At 40.6% G+C, this 24,983-nt stretch overlaps 1 protein-coding gene across 2 annotated transcripts in view; it reads left to right on the top strand.

The window, feature by feature from the left end:
• LOC126483671 (TBC1 domain family member 31) overlaps window positions 1-24,983 on the top strand; it is a 269,516-nt gene that overhangs the window by 243,196 nt on the left and 1,337 nt on the right. The window contains exons 18-19 of one of the 2 annotated variants that reach the window (XM_050106735.1): window positions 10,424-10,582; window positions 15,570-15,840. In XM_050106735.1, the coding sequence (XP_049962692.1) occupies window positions 10,424-10,582; window positions 15,570-15,840 (430 nt within the window). Of the gene's footprint in view, window positions 1-10,423; window positions 10,583-15,569; window positions 15,844-24,983 lie in introns of both variants that reach the window. The other variant, XM_050106734.1, reaches the window with a different exon arrangement.

Genomic DNA, 24,983 nt, shown 5'->3' on the forward strand with positions numbered 1-24,983 from the left:
CCGAAAAACTACGCAAAAATACACCCAAATATGTGTGAAAGGGACGAAATGGATGCACAAGGGGAAAAAAACGAGATGAAATTTGAGGAAGAAGAGGAAAGTGGAAGGCGAAAACTCACTAAAATTGACGAGAAGTCACAAGGGTCAAAGTAGAGAATAACTAATCATTAATAAATATATTTATATTACTGTGGGTAGCAGGTTTGAGGGCGGATAAGAGTAAAGAAGGGGGACGGCAGATGTGACTGGATGACGTGGAGTTAGTGGGTGTGAACAGGGATAGAACAGAGAAAGTGTGGGGGGCAGAATCCTAAACTCCGCACCTGGTTCAGATTCATTGGTGACATCTTTGCTATCTGGATTGAAGGTGAGGACACCTTATTCACATTTCTCAACAACTTCTCCCCAATTTGCGTCACCTGGTCGTACTCAACCCAACAAGCGACCTTCCTAGATGTTGACCTCCACCTCAGACATGGTTACATCAGTACCTCCATCCATATCAAACCTACTAACCACCAGCAATACCTCCACTTCAACAGCTGCCACCCATTCCATACCAAGAAGTCACTTCCGTACAGCCTAGCCACCCGTGGTCCTCGCATCTGCAGTTACGAGCAGTCCCCCTCAAAATATACCAAGGGTCTCACTGAAGCCTTCACTGACCATAATTATCCTCTCATCCTTGGAAAAAAACAAATCTCCCGTGCCTTATCTTTCCAGTCTCCCACCACCTCCCAAAGTCCCAGAGCCCAGGCACAGAGGAGCGTTCCCCTTGTAACTCAGTACCAACCAGGACTGGAGCAACTGAATTACATTCTCTGCCAGGGTTTCGATTACCTTTCATCGCTCCCTGAAATGAGAAATGTCCTGCCCACTATCCTTCCCACCCCTCGTACCGCGGTATTTTGCCATCCACCGAATCTTCACAATATACTCGTCCATCCTTACACAACCCCTGCTCCCAATCCCTTACCTCATGGCTCATACTCCTGTAATAGACCTAGATGCAAGACCCTTCCCATACATCCTCCTACCACCACCTACTCCTACACACGTTCAAATGGCTCTCAGCACTATGGGTTCTTAACATCTGTGCTCATCAGTCCCCTAGAACTTAGAATTACTTAAACCTAACCAACCTAAGGACATCACACACATCCATGCCGGAGGCAGGATTCGAACCTGCGACCATAGCAGTCGCGCAGTTCCGGACTGAACGCCTAGAACCGCTCGGCCACACCGGCCGGCGAGGGCAGTAGAGAAGGTGCAGAGGGGGCAGGGCTAAGTAGCGGAAAGGAGAGAAATAAAAAGAAAACAAAAAGCTGGATGTGGCGGTGAAATGACAGCTGTGTAGTGCTGGAATGGGAACAGGGAGGGGGCTGGATGGGTGAGGTCAGTGACTAACGAAGGTTGAGGCCAGGAGGGTTATGGGAACGTAGGATGTATTGCAGGGAAAGTTCCCACCTGCACAATTCATAAAAGCTGGTTTTGGTGGGAAGGATTCATATGGCACAGGCTGTGAAGCATTCATTCAGAAGAGGATTATCATGTTTGGCAGCAAGTTCAGCAACAGGGTGGTCCACCTGTTTTTTGGCCACAGTTTGTCAGTGGCTGTTCATGCAGACTGACAGCTTGTTGGTTGTCATGCCTTCATAGAATGCAGCACAGTGTTTGCAGCTTAGCTTGTAAGTCATATGACTGGTTTCACAGGTAGCCCTGCCTTTGATGGGATGGGTGATGTTACTGACCGGACTGGAGTAGGTGGTGGTAGGAGGATGTATGGCACAGGTCTTGCATCTAGGCCTATTACGGGGGTATGAGCCATGAGGTAAGGGATTTGGAGCAGGAGTTGTGTAAGGATGAACGAGCATATTGTGTAGGTACGGTGGACGGCGGAATACCATGGTAGGAGAGGTGGGAAGGATAGTGGGTATGATATTTCTCATTCAGGGCATGATGAAAGGTAATCGAAACCCTGGCAGAGAATGTAATTCAGGTGCTCTAGTCCCAGATGGTACTGAGTTACCATTTGAACCTACTGCCCTCTAAACTGCAACACTTCACTGTCCACTACTCCTACCAAACTATCCCTCCCCATCCCCACCCCAGGCTCCTCCTTACCCCCACCCAGTTGCCACTCCCATCTTGCACTGGTGCTGCTGCTTGCAGTGTGGTTTCAGTTCCCTGAGACTGCAGACATGTGTGCAAGTTGCGTTTGCGTGAGTGTTTGTATGTGTGTACTGCTTACAGAGGCCTTAATGGCTGAAAGCTATAACTGTGTGAATCTTTTTGCTGTGCGTATCGCGATTCAGCATCTCCGCTATATGGTGAGTAGCAACTTTCCTTCTCTGGTATTGTTATATTCCATCCTGGATTTTCCATTGTTTGATTTGTAACTGCATGTTAGGAGATGAATAAATTACATTCTACATTCCATATTAACCTGGATAATTTGGAGCTTGTTGTAGTTACAAATGCTCATTGCCTGAGTATTGCACTTTCTCATCTACGAAATGCTTAGAAAAAATAAATCACAGTAGGTAGCTAAAAATTTTAATTAACACTCCTGTGAGTCCAGAGGCTTACCATTGCAGTGCTGCCCAGAATTTGGGTACTGCAGTGTTACTGGAAGCCAGCAACAATTTAATGATGAGAAATTAATCATCAGTTGAGATCAGTTCCTTGCTACCTAAACAACAGAGGGCAAGTACACTACATTAAATTTGTATTTGGCTGATCTCAACAAGAGTGCTTTGGTCGTGCACTGCTGCTTTAAATCCTTACAGAAGCAGTGATATACAAGGTGTAAATAAAGTCAGGGAACACATTAATTATTTATTGCACAAGAACCAAACATTGTACAGATATCATACATATGTCATTTTGAAAAGAAATCCTGAAAGATTTTTCATTTATACCGCCACAGTGTAGTTCGGTAATTTGCCGATAGTCAGAGCTAGTCGCAAACATGGCGAGTTCAGGTGTGGAGCAAGCTTTCTGTGTGTTGGAGTTCGACAAAAATAAGTGTGCTACAGCTGTTCAGCAGATGTTTAGAACCAAGTACAGTACGAAGCCACTAACACGGAAGGCCATTTACCACTGGCACAGCAAATTCATAACAATGGGTTGCTTGTGCCCTACAAAGAGAAGCGGACATCTCAGTGTGTATGAAGTGAATCTGGAGTGCGTACGAGAGACATTCATAAGGAGTCCAAAGAAATCGGTGTATCATGCATCCTGTGAACTCGAAATGGCTCCAATGACTGTGTGGAAAGTCTTGCAACAGAAGCTGTCTGTGAAACCATTCAAATTAGAGCTATTGCAGAAGCTCAATGATGACAACAAAGACAAGCATTTTGAGTTTTGTTCGCAGTTGCAACAATTGGATGAGGATGGGGATGGCATTGTTGATCGCTTAATTTTTAGCGACGAAGCCACTTTTCACACTAATGGGAAAGTGAACAGGCATAATTGTCGAATCTGGGGTATAAAGCATGAATGCATTGAATTTGAGCATGATTCCCCAAAGGTAAATGCTTTTTGTGCCTTGTCGCGTCAAAAACTGTACGGCCATTCTTCTTTGCCGAGAGCACTGTCACTGGACATTCCTACTTACACATGTTGCAGCAATGGCTGATGCCTCAAATGCAGTTGGACTCTCCATTCATCTTTCAGCAGGATGGGGCTCCACCCTATTTTCATCGTGAAGTTCGTGGGTACCTGAACGGGGAGCTGCTGCATCGATGGATCAGACATGCTACAGAAAGAGACAGCTGTTTCATGAAATGGCCTCCCCAATCACCAGATCTCACTCCGTCTGACTTTTTTCTGTGGGGACACATTAAAGATCTGGTGTATGTACTGCCTCTACCACGTGATGTAGCAGAGCTCAGGGGGAGAATACGGGAAGCAACTGCCACAGTCGATGATACCATGCTGGGACGGGTATGGCAAGAAATCGATTACCATATTGACATCTGCCAGTTCACTCAGGGTTCGCATATTGAATGTTCGTAAAAAAAAAAAAAAAAAAAAGAAGCTTTCAGAGTTTCTCTTTGAAATGCAATATGTATGGCATCTGTACAATGTTTAGTTCTTGTGCAATAAATAATTGAAAATGTTCCCGGACTTTATGTACACCCTGTATTATGGGGCACATTAATTTAGCATATACAAATCAGTGAATTAAATTAATAAATGGATTGCGAGTGTTAAAGTAAAAGTATTAAGATTATAATCCTATAAGATAATAATGTGTGATGCAACCAGACAATTGATTGTAATTGTTAATTTATTCAAATCGGATTCAGATTTATTCCAGATGCTGGTCTCCCACAGATTATCATTGAACGCAATATACATTGCTGGAAAAAAATTGTATCACCCAGGAGGAGTTGTGTGACATTAACAAATGTTGGTAGGCACTTTCTACATCTGAAAGATGATGCCTGTTCAGATTTTGTGTCAGTTGCATAAGAGTGGCACTAGGAGCACCACTAAGAGGATGCATATCAGGTTTACTTTAAATACACATTGTAACAGTTGTGAGATTGGATGTGGTAAATGGATGTTAGTCAAGACTGTCTTTATGGTGGCATATGTCATTAATCGTCACCTCACAGAGTGTGAACAAGATTGTGTAATGCAGCTATGAGAAGCTGGTTGTTCCTTCTGTGGTACTGCAGAAAGACTTGGCAGGAATGTAGCCACTGTACATGATTGCTGGCAGTGGTGGTCACAGGATTGTAAGCTCACTAGAAGAACAGTGTCCAGGTAGCCATGTGGCTCTACTGAGAGGAAGGACCATTGAGTTTGGTCTATGGCTATAGTGCATCATACTGATTCTGTGGCAGCAATTTAAGCAGCAATTAGCACCACAGCGATACAACAAACTGTTGCAAATTTGTTACTTCAAGGACAGCTCCAAGCCAGGCACTCTGTAGCATACATTTCTGTGACTGCAAACCACTGCTGTTAGTGACTTCAGTAGTGTCAAGTGACAGTTCATTGGAGGGCAGGGTGAAGCTCTATTGTGTTTCCTCACAAAAGCTGGTTCTGCCTTGGTATCAGTGACAGCTGTGTGTTGGTTAGGAGGAGACCAGTTGAGGGCCTGCAACCAACCTGTCTGCCTGCTAGACACTTTGGTCCTACACCTGGAGTTATGGTCAGGGGTGCAATTTTGTATGACAGCAGGAGCAGTCTCACGATTATCCCGCACATACTGCCTGCAGAGTTGTGTCAGTTGGGCAGTTTGACCTGTTGTGCTGCCATTCATCAACAGGATTCCAGGGGGTGTTTCCCAATAAGATAATGCTGACCTACATACCGCTGTTGTAACACAACATGCTCTACAGTGTGTCAAAATTGACCTACTTGATCAGCAGATCTGTCTCCAATTGAGCACATATGGGATGTCATCAGCTGACAACTCCAGTGTCATTCACAACTAGCATTAACTGACACTGTGTTGACCTACCAGGTGCAACAAGCGGGGAACTCCATCCCACAACTGATATCTGGCACCTGTACAACACAATGCATGCACATCTGCATGCTTGCATTCAACTTTCTGGTAGTTACACCGATTGTTAAGATACCAGCATTTCACATTTGCAGTGGTTTATCTTGCATTTACATTTGTCTGTGATCTTGCAGGGTTAATCACTTAATTATGTTACCTAAACAAATGTATTCCCTAAATTTCATTGCTCTTCATTAGTTATTTTTTGGTGCTGCAGTTTTTTCTGGCATTGTAGAAACAAGATATCAAAATGATTCACTTTGCAGAGCATTGGCAAGCAGTAATGAATTTATACTAAAGGCACAGAACCATGCATAAAATCTTGTAAACTGCATCAAAATTTAATAAAGTTCATTACATGGACAGAAGTCTATACAGTAACAAAATTCATCTTGACAGGAAAGTTAAACCACTGATAGCCCTACTATGAATTTATGGCTGCTAGTGCTCAGAGTGCCAAAATACAGTGTCTGCCAGAAAAATGTATACCCTCTTTGTCAGGCTCTATCGAGATATTAATATTGTCGTTCAATTTGAGTTAAGAGCGTGTTTTAGTATGGTCTTTTGCTCAACAAATGCTGGTACTTTCATCTTGATATTGAGAAGACAAGATGGCTGGAGCACGCTTGACATTCAAGCAACGAAAATGTATTGTGAAGTGCTTTTTTAAGTTTGATAAAGCCGTTGAAGTGCAATGTCAGTGAAGGCGGGAGTTTTAAACAGAATGCACCTAACAATTAAACACATCATTGACAAGTTTGAATTGGGTGGAATGATTTGTGATATTCACAAAGGAAGATCAGGAAGACAGCGTACCGCTACAAATCCTGCTTCATCGGCTCTCGTGTAGGAAACATTTGTTAATTCTCCACAGAAGTCTGCTACGCAATGTGCACATGAAGTGGGGGTTAGCAGTAAAAGTGTACGAAGAATTCCGAAAGCTGCAAAGTGGAAAGTTTACATTCCACAATACTGCATGCGATTAATGATGACAATCCTGATCACCAAATGCAATTTTGTGAACAATACCAGCAAATGGTAACTTATGATGAACAATTTGTGACGAAGGTAGTGTGGAGTGATGAGGCACAATTTAAACTTAATGGAACCGTGAATCAGCATAACATTGTGTACTGGGCACTGGAAAATCCACATGTTTATGTGGATAAAGCGGTCAGTCTACCAGGGGTCATGTGTGGTGTGGATTGTCATCTAGGGGCTTAATAGGACCCTTTTTATTTGATGCTACTGTCACTGGAGACGAGTACCTGGAAATGTTACACACATCAGTTTTGCCAGGTATACGTGCGCTTTATGGAGCTGATGAAGCGGTCTTCTGCCAACATGATGGGGTGCTACCACCTAGCCGTACGAGCTTTCCTGGATGACAAATTTCTGGGGCATTGTATTGGACGAAAAGGTCCCATTGAGTTCCCTCCATGGTCGCCAGATCTAACACCTATGGACTTTTACTTGGGGGGGGGGGCTATGAAAGATAAGGTCTATCAACATAAGCCATGCATGCTGGAGGAACTTTACCAGGAGATTACAGCAACATGTGCAGCAATCTCCACTGTAACATTGACTGATGTAGTAGCGGCGACCGCTCATAATTCCTTTATGTGTGTAGCTGCCAGCGGTGAACATTTAAAGTAACCATGTGCTGAACTGAATGTTGTACAACATATGTGATCAATTATTAAATGTAAAATAAACACATAAATAATACTTTTTGTTCCTTAAAGTGTGTATACATTTTTCTGGCGGACTCTGTATTTCTAAGCACCAAACTTGTACACATTGAAATATTTCAAAGTCCCAAGGAATGCTTAAGCCCAAGTGGCTCTTTGGCTGTAGAGACATTACTAAAACCGACCTCACCGACCAAGAGACTGAGACCAAAGACAATAAAACCTGTGCTGCTTGCATATTTAAAACCTAGATCATGTAAGCAACTACTTTGTTCAGTGTAGTAACTTACAGCTTGACCACTATTTGTTGGATTATATATATTACAACATTTATGTATTTCAAACGTATATGACATACTTTTTTGTTAATTGGGTGCAGCACAAGGCAGTAGTTGAAGGCACGGTACAGTAGGAATAATGGACACTGAACAAAGTCACAACCTCATCCCTGAGTATCAGCAGTATGACATCAATATTTTTTGATATGGGATGTGGAATTAATCATATTCTGGCAGAAGGCATAATGCAAAACACTGATTTACACACTTGGCTGCATAGTATATGTAGAGACAGAATGGCACTGGTGTGTATTGAAACTTTCCAATTAGCGTTGCCACATGGCGTGTCCGTCAGCGTGCAGGCACAGAACAGAAGTCAATGTTGACATCGTGAAGAGAACACGAAGACTGAGAGTGAGGCTAGGTCGGCGAAAGCATTGCTTGTGACCAAGTTATAGTCTTGTACTGGTAGCCAGCGACTGCAGTATGCAGGTATCCAGTTGCATGGCAGGGTTGACAGCTTGGAAGAGAGGTAAATGTGTGAAGGAAGGAACCCACTGCTTTAGCAGATGGCCATAAGGAGCTAGGAACGTATGGTGAAAGGCCAGTACATTATCCAAATTCTTACTAAATAAATTCCAGATAATGCAATAATATGGCAAATCAGTGATGCTGATGGTAACCATTTGTGATATGCATGTGAAGGAATCTTTGCTTTTTCATTATTCTATGAATTATTCAGTAAATTATTTATAACAGTTTGTGTATTTCTTCAACAACAATTTAGACAAGATCATTCCCTTGCTGATACCAAGTCCTAACCACCTGTGTGTAATAAGTTTATATTATGTGTCATATCATTTGTTATTCAACATTTTCTTTTGATTTTTTGCAGCATATCTGGAAACAGTTCCAGTGTTTCCAAAGAATATTATAAGTTTAAGTTCCATCATGGTCAGTTTCTGGTCATATCGCTTCACTTTCTTAAGCTCATAACAGCACCTTCTCCTTATCACTCTGGGGCTTGCCAGATTGCTAGGCTGCAGTGGCTAGCCAGGTAGCTCCCCCATTTCCTTACACTGCACAATGCCCATGCACTTACCTTGAACAGCCACCACACCAATCACATATTGCTTAACCAAACACTCTGTGTTTGATATAATTGCACAGCAGACTCGTCGCTCTTGATGTCACAGTGAGGAGCTTGTGCACATGACAAGAATAAAGGCTAAACCTGGCAATGATACCTGTTCCTTATCAGCACTTCACCTTCTACGGTATGGTGATTTGTGGTGCTTGGTCATATCAAACTTGCTAAAAGCTACTCTCAGCTCTCTGTTCTAAGAAGGCAAGTCAGTACTCGGTAATATACACTGGTGTCCAAAATTAAAACAACAAATGGAAATTTTGCAAGGTTGAATTTATTTTGCCACGAAACAGTATAAACAGGTGATAGTAAAGTAGAAACAATGTAAAGAATACAGAACATAAACAACTGCTTTAAGCATAATGGATAATGGATTTGTACACACGTTCTGACAACTGGTTAATGTGCTCAATATGGGGTGTGACCAGCAATACATGCCCAACAATGATGGGGCATACTGTGAATTATGTCATCAATCTCATGTTGAGGCAACAAGGCTCATTCTTTCTGCAGAGCTGCTCACAAGTCTTGAAGAGTGGTTGGTGAATGCTGGCGTGATGCAGCCTGTCTCCCTAGTGCATCCCAGACATGCTCTATGGGATTCAAATCAGGAGAGTGAACAAGCCAAGCCGTGCATGCAACATTTTTCATTTCCAAGAAAACCCTAACCACCTGTTCTCTATGAGGTCAAACCACCCGTTCTCTATGAGGTCTATCATGGTCCATCAGTATGAAGTCTGGGTCCACACCACCTCGCAACAACTGCATGAGTCCCAAAATCTCATCACAATACCTGACAGCAGTTAAACCTTGCCAATTCACTCATAAAATTTCAGGAAGACATATTTGAGTGGCACCATTAAGGATCCCCTTGATACCAATCTCTTTCCACGATCCTGAAATTGTGTTCCACATTCCTTCCAGATGTAAATTCTTGGAGAATCACTCTCCAGACCAAATTGGGACTTATCCGTGAAAAGAACATTGGCCCACTGTTCAACGTCCAGGTGGCATATTGATAACTCTACTCTAGACATTCCATCAGAGGTACACATACAGCAGGTCTCCAACAATGATGGCTGCTCTGTCAAAACCTTCTGTCACCATTTGTCTTGATACAGCATGTCCAGTGGATGGTGTGAGGTCAAATGCCAGTTGCTGTGCAGTACTAAGGTGGTACCGTCATGCCCTTACAGCTAAATAACATTCTTCTGTTTCTGATGTCACACATGGTTCACCCTGCCCTGGATTTTGGGATACTGATTCGGTCTCTATAAATTGTCACCACACTCGAGAAACAACAGAACGATTCACATTAAGCAGTTGGGCCACATCAGTTTGCACCTAGTTGGAATCTTCTTTGTGCCATACTGCCCTGTTTGTGACTGTACTCACAGTGATTGTGGATGTGGGACTACCCAACACACACTACCCCATTTGATAGGTTCCCAGAAGTCATCGTTGGCTTGGTTGTCCATTGACTGGAATGCTACCTTCCATGCAGATTGCGACTGTACAGACATCTCTTGGCAGTTTATATGATTATACCATGAATTAGAAAGAACAGAGAAATAGCAGTTTGTTGCTTTAATTTTGGACACATGTGTATATGGTGTTACAAAAGTAATATTTCAGTATTGGCTACAATATTTATTCCTGTCACATATAATGACTATTGCCATGAGAAAAATTTAAATGGCCTCTTTAATTTAGTAGTCTTTTTGGTATTGCTTTGTCATTTTCAAGCATTACCATATTAAACCTCTGACATTTTCGTTAATAGCTTCGTGAGGCAGCATCTAATGGTCATCTTTCAAAGCAGATGGATATGGCAAACCGTATAGCTCTAACTGAAGACTTGTTGCAGAATGTGGAAACAAAAATAGCAAAAGAAGTAGCCCAAAGTCATTTGAACCTCACATCAGTTCACAATACTGTAAAGGTAAGCCTTATCTCATAACTGAATTATAGCTTAAAATATTCTGGTCATATGCTGTCTCGTCAAAAGTTGACATGTTGAGAAACATGGCTGTAGCACAATTCTGAAGTTTATAGTTTAAGCAACAATCAGTCACAAGTATGGTTTGAAGAAGGTTTATTTTACTGTAACCATTACCAGTATCGGGTTTATTAAGGGTCATCTTCTATACACGATGAGCTGCACTAGGAATGTTTATTTGCCAAAACTGGTTTTCAGGTTTATAACTCATCATCAGTGGCATCTGATGCACAGAAATATACAACTGTACATACACAGATTTCTACAAAAGACAACTGTATATATAGTACCAGAATATGGGTCTACTTACATTATGTACCACTGTAGCATGCATGTTACTTAATATGGTAGTATATGAAATACATCCAATAACATAGTCTACTGGTTGTCATGTATGTTACTGCTGCCAAATCTTTGGCAGTGACAATCCTTGATCACATTTGACATAACTGTCATACAGTGTAAACATGGAACTGACAGGTCAAAGAGCCTACATTACCTGTTTTTTGTCAATCCTGTGTATGTTTACACTATACGAGAGTTATGTCAGACATGATCAAGGATTGTCACTGCCTAAGATTTGACTGCAGTAATATACATGACAACCTGTATACCATGTTGTAGAACAGATTTCATATCCTACTGTATTAACAGACAAGGATCTCACTGCTATACAGGTATGTAATGGAAGTAGACCTATATTTCTGCTACTATACATACAGTTGTCATTTTGTAGAAATCGGTGTACATTACAGTTGTTTGTTCCTATGTATCAGATGCCACTGATGAGGGGTCATAAACCTGAAATCTGGTTTGCAAATAAATATTTCTGATGCAGCTCATGGCATACAGAAGGTGCCCTTTAATAAATATCTTAAAGATGTGGAACCAAGCATTCAAGGTTGTGGATTTATTACAACATTGTCTTCAGACAGCTGTTCAGCTTTCCATTCTTTCCTGCTGGGATCATCATTCTAACATTCCTCATGTGAAGCTAGGCCATATTGTGCAAATGTTGAGTGTGTGTGCTGTCATAAAAACATAAAATGGTGCATGTTATTGTAGTGTGCAGGGAATTAAACAGGACAAACATGTGTAAACTTTATAATGCATAACACATATACAGGACGAACTCATTGGGCAGAAACATCCACATCCACTGCACCAAGCCAGTAATGGGTACAAATTGAGGTCCCAGCTGGAAAGAAAGGAAATCTGTAAGGCTCATCTGAAGACAGATTTGTTATAAATTTGAAACCAGTAATTGTTTGCAATATGGCAGCGCCTGTGTTATTCAGACGACGATGCACTGCGGTGACCACAGCTGTTACAAAACACATCAGATGAATTTGCAGTTGCGAATAATGGCTACCATGGGCTGTAAAATGGAATGGTGACAGTGAAAATTTGGTTTGATGACATATGGAAGTTTGGGTCTGGGCATGAGCCGTGCACAGATAGCCAAATGGAAAGGTGACTGCTCGCGATAAGTGGGAAACCTATGTTCTTGTCCCGGTCTGGCACAAATTTTCATTGTCATCATTCCATTCAATAGCTGATGGTAGCCATTATTAACAATTGCGAATTCATCTGACGGGTAATGGTTTGAGTGTAAATAAACTTTTTCAAACCTTGCTTGTGGCTGGTTGCTGCTTAAATTATAAATCTTATTAGGTTCTATCACAACTTTATGGCCAAAATAATACAGACAGTTGATGACCTTAAACTGAGCACTTATAGATAGGGACTAATGGTCAGCAATGAATATTCAGTTTGTTTTTCTCATAGCAACTGTTCAAAGTAACAACTGACAGTCTAAATGCTTGCATTATGAGGGTGTGTAAAACTATGAGACAGGCAGATACAACCTTGCCATCCAGTGCCATATCAGTTTCTATTGGTGTGTCATGCAGAAAAGACTTCATGCAAGCCCACACGAAAATCCACCATGGACACATCACAGATGATTGTGTATTGTTTTTCAATGTAGCGCCACCAACATAAGCAGTGTACGTACAAACACATGCCTGACATACATTGCTCATTCGAAACCTTGTGCCTCCTGAAATACTCATTTTCAGCCATTCGTTCCTTATCTCGGAATGCTTAGTTTATAGTATATCCTTCCATCTGTGTAATTTTTACCCTAAATGTTTGGGACACCCTGTGTATCATAACATGCATATGTATAAGAAAACTGAACAAGGGAAAATCTGGGATGAAATAACAACAATATGAAATGAGTAGCTTGGTACGAAGTCAGTGAATAGCAGTCTAGCCATTTCATTTGTTGTAAAATAATGCAGACAACTGATATATTTACTCTGATGTGTTAATACGCATACTTTGGCCACTGTTTAGAGTTCTTAGAAATCTTGATTCAGACGAATTTCTTTGTTATGTCCTTTTTCCTATAAACTGCACTACGGAAGGGGCATAATTTACTGATAGCTTAATTCAGAGATAAGTAGACAAGGCATATAAACGACTTTAAGAAGATAAGACTTTGCACAAACTACGCACAGTTGATAAAATCTTCAGAGTTGTTAGGTCACCTCATATTTCTCTTCAACTTCTTCACTGCTAGATGTTTTGAATCATCTTCTGGGATCTTCTTCAGGGACCCACTGGTGTCTCTGGAGAACACTGCCAAAAGTCAGTGTCACATTCACTTATGAAAGGCTATTTTCCCAGTACCTTTCCAGAGAGTTATTTTGTAAAAGAAAAAAAAAACCTTCAGGCCATTGTCATTGGGTAAATATTGAAAGAAAATATTGACAGGGAGGGACAATCCAAAATATGATTGTTGTTGTGCCCCCTCTGTTGTTTCCTAGCAGCTCTGGCAGCTGTTTATGTCCATTGTTTGTTGTGGTTAGTTGTTTACTGCAGTGATAGCAGATAGCCATGAAGATGGAAGCATGTAGCTATCTTCTCTACTGAAACTGTACTCATTCTTTGATAGTTCAACTAATTCATGGACAGAAGTAAACACCTAGCTATGGTGAGTGAGGAACATAAACAGCTAGTAGGAACAACAGATGCAGCACAATAATACACACATCAAAAAAAGTTTTGCATCACCTCAGTTCCAGAACCTGTACAGAAAATTGGAATAGAGATCAACATAAACATCATTTCCACCCTTTTTATTGCTCATGAAAACCACACATTGCACGTTGTGCAACCATATAGTGAGACCTTCAGAGGTGGTGGTCCAGATTGCTGTACACACCCAGTAGCGTGTCCTCTTGTATTGATTCTGTATTCGTTGTGGCATACTATCCACAAGTTCATCAAGGCACTGTTGGTCCAGATTGTCCCACTCCTTCAATGGCGAATTGGCGTAGATCCCTCAGAGTGGTTTGTGGGTCACGTCGTCCATAAATAGCCATTTTTAGTCTACCCCAGGCATGTTCGATTGAGTTCATGTCTGTAGAAAATACTGGCCACTCTAGTTGACCAATGTTGCTATCCTGCAGGAAGTCATTCACAAGTTGTGCATGATGGGGGCACGAATTGTCGTCCATGAAGACGAATGTCTCGCCAATATGCTGCCGATATGGTTGCACTATTGGTCAGAGGACAGATTCGCGTATCATACAGTCATTATGGCACCTTCCATGACCACCAGCGCCGTACGTCGGCCCCACATAATGCCACCCCAAAACAGCAGGCAACCTCCACCTTGCTGCACTCACTGGACAGTGTGTTTAAGGTGTTCAGCCTGACCGGGTTGCCTCCAAACACGTCTCCAATGATTGTCTGGTTGAAGGCATATGCAACACTCACTGGTGAAGAGACTGTGATGCCAATCCTGAGTGGTCCATTCAGCATGTTGTTGGGCCCATCTGTACCGCACTGCATGGTGTCGTGGTTGCAAAGATGGACCTCGCCATGGATGTCGGGAGTGAAGTTGTGCATCTTGTAGCCTATTTCGCACAGTTTGAGTCGTAACATGACGTCCTGCGGCTGCATGAAAAGCATTATTCAACATGGTGGCATTGCTGTCAGGGTTCCTCCAAGTCATACTCCGTAGGTAGTGGTCATCCACTGCAGTAGTAGCCCTTGGGCGGCCTGAGCGATGCATATCATCGACTGTTCCTGTCTCTCTGTATCTCCTCCATATCCAAACGACGTCACTTTGGTTCACTCTGAGACGCCTGGACACTTCCCTTGTTGAGAGCCTTTCCTGGCACAAAGTAACAATGCGGATGCAATCGAACCATGTTATTGACCGTCTAGTCACGGTTGAACTACAGACAACACAAGCCGTATGCCTCCTTCCTGATGGAATGACTGGAACTGATCAGCTGTCGGACCCCCTCCATCGAATAGGCACTGCTCATGTGGTTGTTTAAATCTTTGGGTGGATTTAGTGACATCTCTAAACAGTCAAAGGAACTGTGTCTGTGATACAATATCCACAGTCAACAACTACCTTGAGGAGTTCTGGGAAAGAACTGGGGTGATGCAACACTTTTTTGATGTGTGTAGTAATACTGTGGATGCAACCCCCCCCCCCCCCCCTCCAGTCAGTATCTACTTTCAGTATTTATACAATGATGGTGGCTACCAAGTGCAACCTGAAGGTTACCTAATAACTCCATTCCTCTAAAAAAAAAAAAAAGTGCAGGAAGATAGCCTTTTGTAAGTGACTGTAACAAGCCTTTTGTAAGTGACTGTAACACTGCCTTTCAGCAGTATTCAGCCGCCCATGGATGCCAGTAAAATTCTAAAGAAGGTCAAAGCTTTTATCATCAGTGACGATGGCCACAAAAGCCTTCAGGCTTATATGCAAAAATTTTTGTTATGTTTCCCAATATAAGAAACACTCATTTAAGGAAGCAAAAATTGCCTCATTGTGATGGTATAACTTGCTTGTATAGTACACTGTATCATTTTTTTCTTAAATATAATCTGATTCAAGCAGGCAGTCCAGTTGGAAGCACAAGCAAAAGCTCTGGAAGAAGAAGTGGAACACCTAGTCAGCAAGTTGGTGGATATGAGAATGAAAAAGGGACACTCCAAATTAGTGGATCTAACTACAAGGCAAAAAGAACAAAACAGATCCTATGAAGAATACAAGAATCTGACTGACTCACTGCTTCATCAGTTGCAGTGTTCTAGTTCTCCTCATTGCCATAATATATGGAGCAATGTCAGCATCAACAAGCAACATGCAGAAAATAATGAGAACATAGGTAGTAAGTACTCCGTTGCAGTTCTTGTATGTGAAAAGACATTTTTTTTAAATTACTAAGTCTTTTCTGCTTTGGAATTCATGTCTGGTACTAACCATAAAGAAACCAGAAATATCTGTAACTGGAAGTTCTATTTCGCAGTTACATTACCACTACCATAGAAAGAGTTTCGAACGTAGGAACTGCCCTTTCCCTTTCCCCTCTCCCTCCTACTCCCCCCCCCCCCCCCCCCACAGTCCCCTCCCCACCTGACAAAATTGTCCAAATTAAGTTATGCATGTATTCTGTCGATTTGTGTAATTATTAATTATTTCATTTCTGTTCTCACCTCTGACAAACATCAGTGTGTGTGTGTGTGTGTGTGTGTGTGTGTGTGTGTTTTATACCACCATATTTCTGTAGCACTTTTAATACTGATAGGTTTGTGATAAATTTATTAAGATATATAGGAATTCATTCTCATTAACATCTAGTCTACATCCACATCTATACTTTGCAAGCCACCATATGGTGTGTGGCAGAGAGTACTTTACATGCCACTGACACCCCCTTTTCCTGTCCCACTTGCTGGTAGTTCATGGGAAGAGTGATTGCTGGTAAGCCTCCATCTGAGCCTGAATCCCTCATTTTACCTTCATGATATTTTTTGAGGCATGATTAGGAGGAAGCAAAATACAACACCGTGATGCAAAATGTGTCTCTTACAACGTTTGCCACTTCATTGTACTGGTTGTGTCTACATCCTCTGACCATTTGGATCCAGTTTCCTAACAGAGACACCACATTCAACTTGTCCCATGCAAATATCTTTTTTGGTTCTTTAATTGCTGATTTATTTTCGAAAGTAGCTCTGTGCGTAATTTTAACAATGTACTTAATTAAACTTTTTGAAAAAGAAGGAGGAGTCAGGTATTTTATTGGGGGGGGGGGGGGGGGGGACAGAGAGAGAGAGAGAGAGAGAGAGAGAGAGAGAGAGAGAGAGAGATATGAAAGCTAAGAAACTCACTTGCTTTATGATTATGAAATTTCTTAATGCTGTGAGAGAGGAACTCATTGAAGGAAATGGAACTTAGCAAAAAATAAGTCCACAAAAATTGTATTTTGAAAACAAGAGTTGTAGTATATTTTGTATTAAGGAATCTTTTCCACAGACTAGTGAATGAAGTCCCTAGTTGAGCTGTATAATGCCGGAGGCAGAATTTTACTTAGCAACTGAAACAGCTGTTTATTATTTCTGACAACAAGTAAATCAAGTCCACACTGTGTGCCTTGTTGCAAAGTTCTGTAGTTCCATTACACCAAATAATCATTATTGTGGACAGAAACAACTGTTCAGAAGAAAATGAAGGTAAAGTAACGTAATTCAAAACATACTATGGACATAGATCATGTTTTTATCACTTACCCCATTTGTTTGACAACATAACCTATCTTGAAACTGCTAATGCAATATAAACCACAAATTTGTCTCAGATTTTACTTTTGGTTTTTATAGTAGCTAGTTTTATAATATTATTTGTCATAGGGCTGAGATAGAGAATTATAGAGAACAGTCAGTCGCCACTAAAGCAGAGAGGAGAACTGGGAGACTAACAAAAAGAAAACTCTCTGAAATCCAGAATGAGATTTTCACTCTGCAGCGGAGTGTGCACTGATATGAAACTTCCTGGCAGATTAAAACTGTGTGCCCGACCGAGACTTGAACTCGGGACCTTTGCCTTTCGCGGGCAAGTGCTCTACCATCTGAGCTACCGAAGCACGACTCACGCCCGGTCCTCACAGTTTTACTTCTGCCAGTATCTAGAGCACTTGCCCACGAAAGGCAAAGGTCCCGAGTTCGAGTCTCGGTCGGGCACACAGTTTTAATCTGCCAGGAAGTTTCAACTCTCTGAAATATTGGACAAGTGTATATAACAAAAACAGGACAATTGGTTAAAGGAAAGGTTTTTACCAACAGAATCTACCCATGTCAATTAAAATGCTCTGCAAGAATAACAAAAGGGCAGTCTACAAATCTGTTTGATACTTTTTGGAACCTAGGTGACTACTCACAACAAAATATTTATCTTTGGGGAACAGTGCAGTCATTCAGTATGCAAAGGAGATGGCTGCAAAATGGTTTTGGAAATCAGATATCAGTGTCATTTCAATATTTCCTCCAGGTGGAAAACCAAAGTGTCCAGAGTTGTACATTTGAGATGTCCAGTGGACGACTGTACCGTTACATGTCATAGCCAGAGGTTTTTGCTGTTGATGACTCTTGTGGCAAGAAGAACCCAGGCAATAAAACTGATGACACAGATGTTATGGAACATATCAAATCATTTCCACCCTATCAGAGTCATTACATAAGAAACAAAAATCCCAAAAGAAAATTGATGTTATCAGATACCATACACAGTATAAAATTAACAGCAGAATGAATTATGCCTGCTGGATTCACTAAAATGCCCAAAAGCTCCTCTCTGAAACTGTCACTCCAAGTTTCAGTTGTCGCCTGACCATTGGTGGGCTTTTTACTGTAAGTTAAGGAATCCAGTTTATTTTGACTCGACTGTGCTTGATTTTGTTAGTTGCACGTGCTACCATAATATGCTTAATAGGTTGTAGAGTTCCATTTGAAGGCTCCATTGGTGTTTGTCATCGTAGTTTGTATCCTGACAACAAATTACGCTTCAGGTCAGAAGGTGACTCCTTTTTGCATTCTAACTAGTAGCATGTTTTGCAAAAAGAACATTTGAATTACAATATAGCTGTTGGTTTCAATTTCCATTATTCAAGAACTTCGTGTCTGGCTACTCTCCTACCATCCTCAATTGATTACCAGACTTTTCCATCTGGATTCATTTCCCAGACTGAGCAGTCTATGCAAAGAAGCTGCTAAAATGAATGCTCAGATACCCAACCGATCACTGTGCATCCAGCTAGCTGTGTTACATCATGACACTCTCCATTACTGCATGAATCACATCACAAGTTTGATCTGCCAGGCTGCTGATGCATCCATTTTTGTTCAACCATAAGCAACTTGTACGTGAGTGAAATAATGCAATCAGTGATGTGCTGACAGTGTTTCCTAGGCTCAAGTGCAAACCATTAACAGAGACTATCTCAGCATTTTGGGCTGAAAGGAGGTCTTGGCAGGAGTTTCTGAACTCGATTAAGCAAATGACGAGCTCCTTAGAAGTACTGGGAGCCAACAGGTACTTTGCTAACACACATTCCAGATCACGAGTATCAGCTGTACGTACTCAATGTAGGCTATGCACAAGTAAAACATATGTTGCCTGGTAACAACAGAACCTTATAGTAGAGTGACAACTGAAGATCGCATGGGTCCAGTATTTTATTATCACATAGATCATGGAGAAGCCATAGCTGGAATTTCAGTTCAGATGATAAAAGAATAGTGCAAAGAAGCTGCTAAAATAGGTGCTCAGATAGCTAGAGTCCACTCTTGATACAGCTTATGGGTCTGATTGGGTCCAGTACTGTATATTGTGACAACTTGATAATTAGTAAAAAAAAAAAAAAATACTTCTCACACTTTTTGATCCAATTTGGGATACAGGACAGTTTTCACATTATTGGTAAAAGAGAATCTTCATCCCTCCCATGGATCCTGGGAAGGATTGCACATGCCCAAATAGTTCTCTCAGTGCTGCCCTTCTGATATGTGTTGGATGATCCTAGAGCTCATTGTGAATTAAGAGCTAATCTGGGTTTTAAAAACAGAAAAGCTCATTAGTCGCAACTAATGTTGATTTATCAGATATCTTTCAACAATTGACACTACTAGAGGAGGCTGTATAACAGGCCTCCCTGAGCAGGCAACTTCTAGTAGCATTTGCTTCAACTTTGAAAAAAATATGCAGTAGAGGATTAACACTGCACAACGACTCCAAAAATGAGAATTCCATAGTCAGATTCCAATACTAATGTAGACCTTGTCTATACCATATTTCATATACCACATGACTCTTCTCCATGAGCAAGAAAATTGTCCCCCTAAGGGCTTGGTTTTAAGTGTTGCATTATTTGCAGCAATGGTAAGTGTGATAATTTCCACTTTGAGGGGACCCATAAATTGCTCATTTTTCATGAGTGACTTCATTATTTTATGTTACACCTCTAGCCTTGTAATTACCACCTACCAGTTGAAACTGACTAGAGGTTGGAGAAGGTTGCTCATACTAGTGGTTTTTATCTTTGTAGAAAAGCAGTAACCTTGATTTGAGCAATTCTCATAATTACTTTAATCTACCTGAACTATGAATGAACATCGCTGTTCTTAATTTTAAAAATTCAGAGAGATACCTATGCCTCACATTATGTAATATATTAACAAGCTTGTCGTACCTAAGCAAACTAAAAGCGCAAAATGCTTAAAAGTATTAAACATTTTTAAGTGCCTTAAACACAAGTTGTACAGCATGGAAAGAGCCTGTCCACTCAAATCACACCATTACTTTAGGGCTTCTGAATAGCTTATCGGTGCACGGTTTATCATTTAGTAAGGTATTCATATTATGTTACTCAACATGAGGGTATTAGGTTGATGACAGATATATTTAACACCATCCTAATTGTTATAACTCTCACTTTAGGGCCAACAATATTTATTCAACACAAATAAACTTCTGCAACAACAGATTAAAATTGTCTATTAGTCCACGAAACCAAAAAATAATAGTTCTTGATGGAAGTTAATATATGTCATAGTTCCAGATGAGAGACTGATAAAAGTCCAAGCACTTCAAATTCACTATGCATTCATATTGTAGGTAAGATATTAAGCAAAGTCCCATTAAGCTCGGCAGTGACAGAAACCATAGGTCATAAGTTGAAGCACTACAAGTCTAAATCAGTCCAGGTAAATAGCAGCAGCTGTTGTAGTTCTCGTGTAGAAGCAAATTTGAATAATAGCAACTTGAGAAAATAATGGCAGCAGGTGACCTTATATTTGCCCACAATATAAATTCATGTGATCGGCCTTTGATAGCTGCAGTTGCAGACACCATTAACTATTGATATGTTCGCATCTTCCAGTCGCATGTCCAGCAGGGTTACTAAATTAATAATGATCTTCTGTGCTGAGGTTGACATCTATATCTACATCTTGGCACTGGTTGGTGGAAGCTCCTCATAGAATGGGGAGAGAGAGGGGGCAATATATATAGTCTGTTGGCTGACTAACACAGTGTCACCAGCATTACCACTACTGCTCATTCTGCAGTGGATTTCATCTTCATATAAATGGGCAATAAAGTTATTTGGAATTCACAGAAGAAAGTGCTAAGTAGTAATCAGTGTGGAATAAACTGCTTTTCTAAACAGCGTTGGGAGCCATTCTTCATCTCCTTTCCCCACCCTTGTTTATCGAAGAGGTGCTGAGTAAGTTTAAAGTAATTGTGGTACAGGACAAATGCACACCAGAGTATATTTTTATGTCAGTGTTTTATTATATTCTAGCTTATAGCCACAACTATGCTTTTGTTTATACTGATAGTTTTAAACAGGAGGACATATCAAGTGTAAGGTATTGTGTGCTGTGTTGTGGAAACAACACAATTTATGTGTAGATCGTCCATGAATCCAAGATACTGAGTTACTAGTTCAAAATCAGAAACATGTCCAGTCCAAAAGCTAAATATCCAGAGTAACATGAAAACTAGAGGGAGTGTGTCCACTGATAAACCAAGTACATTATGAAGTCTGTCGTTATAAGGATGGAGAGTAGTTCAAGAGTTGGAATATAGTACATATAAAGCTCATATTGTCGTGGTGCTTCATTTCTTTTTACCCCTGGAGAAACCACAGTGTCATGCCACATAATGTGATGTAACATCCATGAGAATGTGTGTGTTTTTTGCTTGTTGCACTAATCTTCAAAGCTTCCAGCTTGGTGCACCATCCTTGATATAAGTAGGCAGATGACCCCTTCCTCACTGGTTTCCATTTCGCTGCCAGTTACAGCAGTTTTCATTCAGTCTGTTCTCAAGGTTCACTTACGAAATGAATTCATAGTTCAACATTGAGATACTGAGGGCACTAGAGCAGATGAGACTTATTTCAAACTTGAAATTTCTCATTTTCTCCAATTTCTTACATGCCCTTCAGCCTGTACAGTGCTTGTACACAGTGTTAGCATTGAATAGCATCTCACAAGTCTTCTTGTACACTGTTCATATCCTAGTATGTGTTAAAGTATATATAACTCCAAGAGAAATATTCCAGACAGATTTTCAACTGTGAAGCACGACAGAAGTTCAGTGATGGTTTTGGGCAGCCATATCATAACATAAGTAGGTTTTACGGTGAAAATGAAAGGCAGACACTCTCGATTTTGAATCATTCAGAACAAAATATTTTAAAATAGGGACAACAGCATACTGAGAAACTACAGTAAAGAAAAGAGACATGCTGTATGACTTTCATGTCTTACCCACGAAGATATAACCTTTTTTCCTCATCAAGACACATACTGTAGCATCTGAAACGTCCAGTTAGTATATTTGACAGTATTATGAAGAGGATAGTTGCTACTCACCATATAGCAGAGATGCCGAGTCGCAGATAGGCACAGCAAAAAGACTGTCAAATAAAGCTGTCAGTCAAACAGGTCTTCATCAGAATAGGTCACACACACACACACACACACACACACACACACACACAGAGAGAGAGAGAGAGAGAGAGAGAGAGAGAGAGAGAGAGAACGCAACTCGCGTGCACATGAGCGCAGTCTCTGGCTGCCAAGGCCTTTTGTAGTGTCAGTCTGCAACTCAGCAGCTATATGGGTAGCAACTATCCTTTTCATAATATTGTCATTTTTCCACCCTGGATTTTCCATTCTTTCAGTTGCATATTTCTCATTGGAGTAATTCATTTGCAGAGAAGCTACAAATTCAGAAACTTGCAAGTGTCAGAATACTATTTACAACCACTGTACGTATTCTTCTTCTTGATCTGAGCTTTGACTTGACTCTGGCAAATTTGTACTCCCCCCCACAGACTGATGACATTGTGCAAGTATGAGGAAAGAGTAATCTTATTTTATAATTTTATAATCAAAGTGCAGTCTTGATCATGTACTTTTATTGTTATGAACAATTTTTGGTCAAAGTACGCTGTGTTAGATTGAAATAAAGAGTATGATTCCAGCCACTGAACACTGGCATCAACTCTTGTGCATTCTCTAAATATTTATACTCTTTGTCATTTTAAATACATTTTAGAGAATTATCAGTCTAATTTCATCTATGTCGTAGGTGAAATCAATGAAGGGTAATGTTGAAGAATCAGTTGCCATGGATTGTTGCTTAAAGATAGGCAACCTGTTGCCTTTGAAACAAGATCAGTGCATGTTTAAAAATCTTGTGATTGTATTCTTATTAACAGACATGTAGAATTTGCAGAGATTATTGTTACTATCACTTGCATAAAGCAGAAGAAATGAATTCCAGAAAACAAATTTGAAGATGTAAAAATGTATTCTTGTAATATTTCTGTTGTCTTTTCAAGTCATCAGGTTCTTTTCCAAATGTGAATCTAATTTGTCCATTTTGTGATATCAATCTATGGAAAATCTGGGATGGAATAACAAATGTGAAACATGTGAATTAAAATCTAGCAGGGGCTGTTAGTAGTACAGCTGCTGTGTTTCATATAACTGGCAAGCACTTCTAAAAGCAATCACATGATGAACTGTCATTAGTTTTACTATTCAATGATATGTTGTTATATTCTTTGTCAATTCTAAACATACTCTTCATCGGTATTCAATTTTGAACACACTATGCAAGCAACAGTACATGACTCAAGACCTGGATTTTATTACATAGAATATGCAGCCAGTCAAGAATATATCTGTTTGTTAAAAGTGCAATTAAAACTTCACAGGAAGGCTAGACATGGAAGAGGGGATGGCACTTTTAGCATGAAATGTGCATATGTGATTCTTCAATTTTTTTAAAGACTCCTGTTAAGTTTCCCAAGTGTACTTGAGATTGTCAGTTTTAGTTAAAGTATGACAAATGGGATAACTCATGATTTTTTGTTAAGAGATTAAAATGCACCGATTGAGAATATGAGATTGAATTTTTTGTATACAATGGTTTGCCTATTTTCATTAAGATATCAGCTGGCCCATACTCAGGTTGTAGTCTACATAACATTGTGGTTAAAATTAAAGGTTTCATCACTTATTTCTGAAATGCTGCTTTTGGGTATTACATTTTCACAAATATTACATCTACATACATATCCCACAAGCCACCATACAGTGCATGGCGAATGGTACCCTGTACCAATACTTGTCACTTACTTTCCTGTTCCACTCGCAAATAAAGCAAGGGAAAAATTACTGTCTGTATGTCTCTGCATGAGCTCTAATTTCTCATCTCTTCTCTTCGTGGTCCTTATGCCCAGTGTGTGTTGGTGGCAGTAGAATCATTCGGCAGTCAGCTTCAGATGCTGGTTCTCTAAATTTTCTCAAGTGTTTGTCGAAGAGAGTGTGACCTTCCCTCCAGGGATACCCATCTGAGTTTCCGAAGCATCTCCGTAATACGTATGTGTTGTTTGAACCTTCCAGCAGCTCAACTCTGAATTTCTTCAATGTCTTCCTTCAATCCAATCTGGTACGGATCCCAAACACTCAAGAATAGGTTGCAATAGCATTCCATATGCAGTCTCCTTTACAGGTGAACCATTCTTTCTTAAAATTCTCCCAATAAACCAAAGTCGACCATTCACCTTCTGTACCACAGTGCTCTCACATGCTCATTCCACCTCGTATCGCTTTGAAATGTTACACCCAGATATTTAAACAACTTGACTGTGTCACACAGACAACTAGTAATACCGTGTTTGAGCATTACAAGTTTGAAGTTTGTTCTTCCTACTCATCTGGATTAACTTACATTTTTCCACATTTAGGGCTAGTTACCATTCATCACACCAACTGGAAATTTTGTCTAAGTCATCTTGTATTTTCCTACAGTCACTCAACTTTGACACCTTACTGCACACTATAGCATCATCAACAAACAACCTCAGACTGCTGCCTATCCTGTCCGCCAAATCATTTATGTATATAGAGAACAACAGCACTCCCGTCACCCTTTTGTGGGGCACTCCTGATG

The sequence above is a fragment of the Schistocerca serialis genome, chromosome 6 (assembly GCF_023864345.2).
Source record: "Schistocerca serialis cubense isolate TAMUIC-IGC-003099 chromosome 6, iqSchSeri2.2, whole genome shotgun sequence".
NCBI classification, from domain to species: domain Eukaryota; kingdom Metazoa; phylum Arthropoda; class Insecta; order Orthoptera; family Acrididae; genus Schistocerca; species Schistocerca serialis.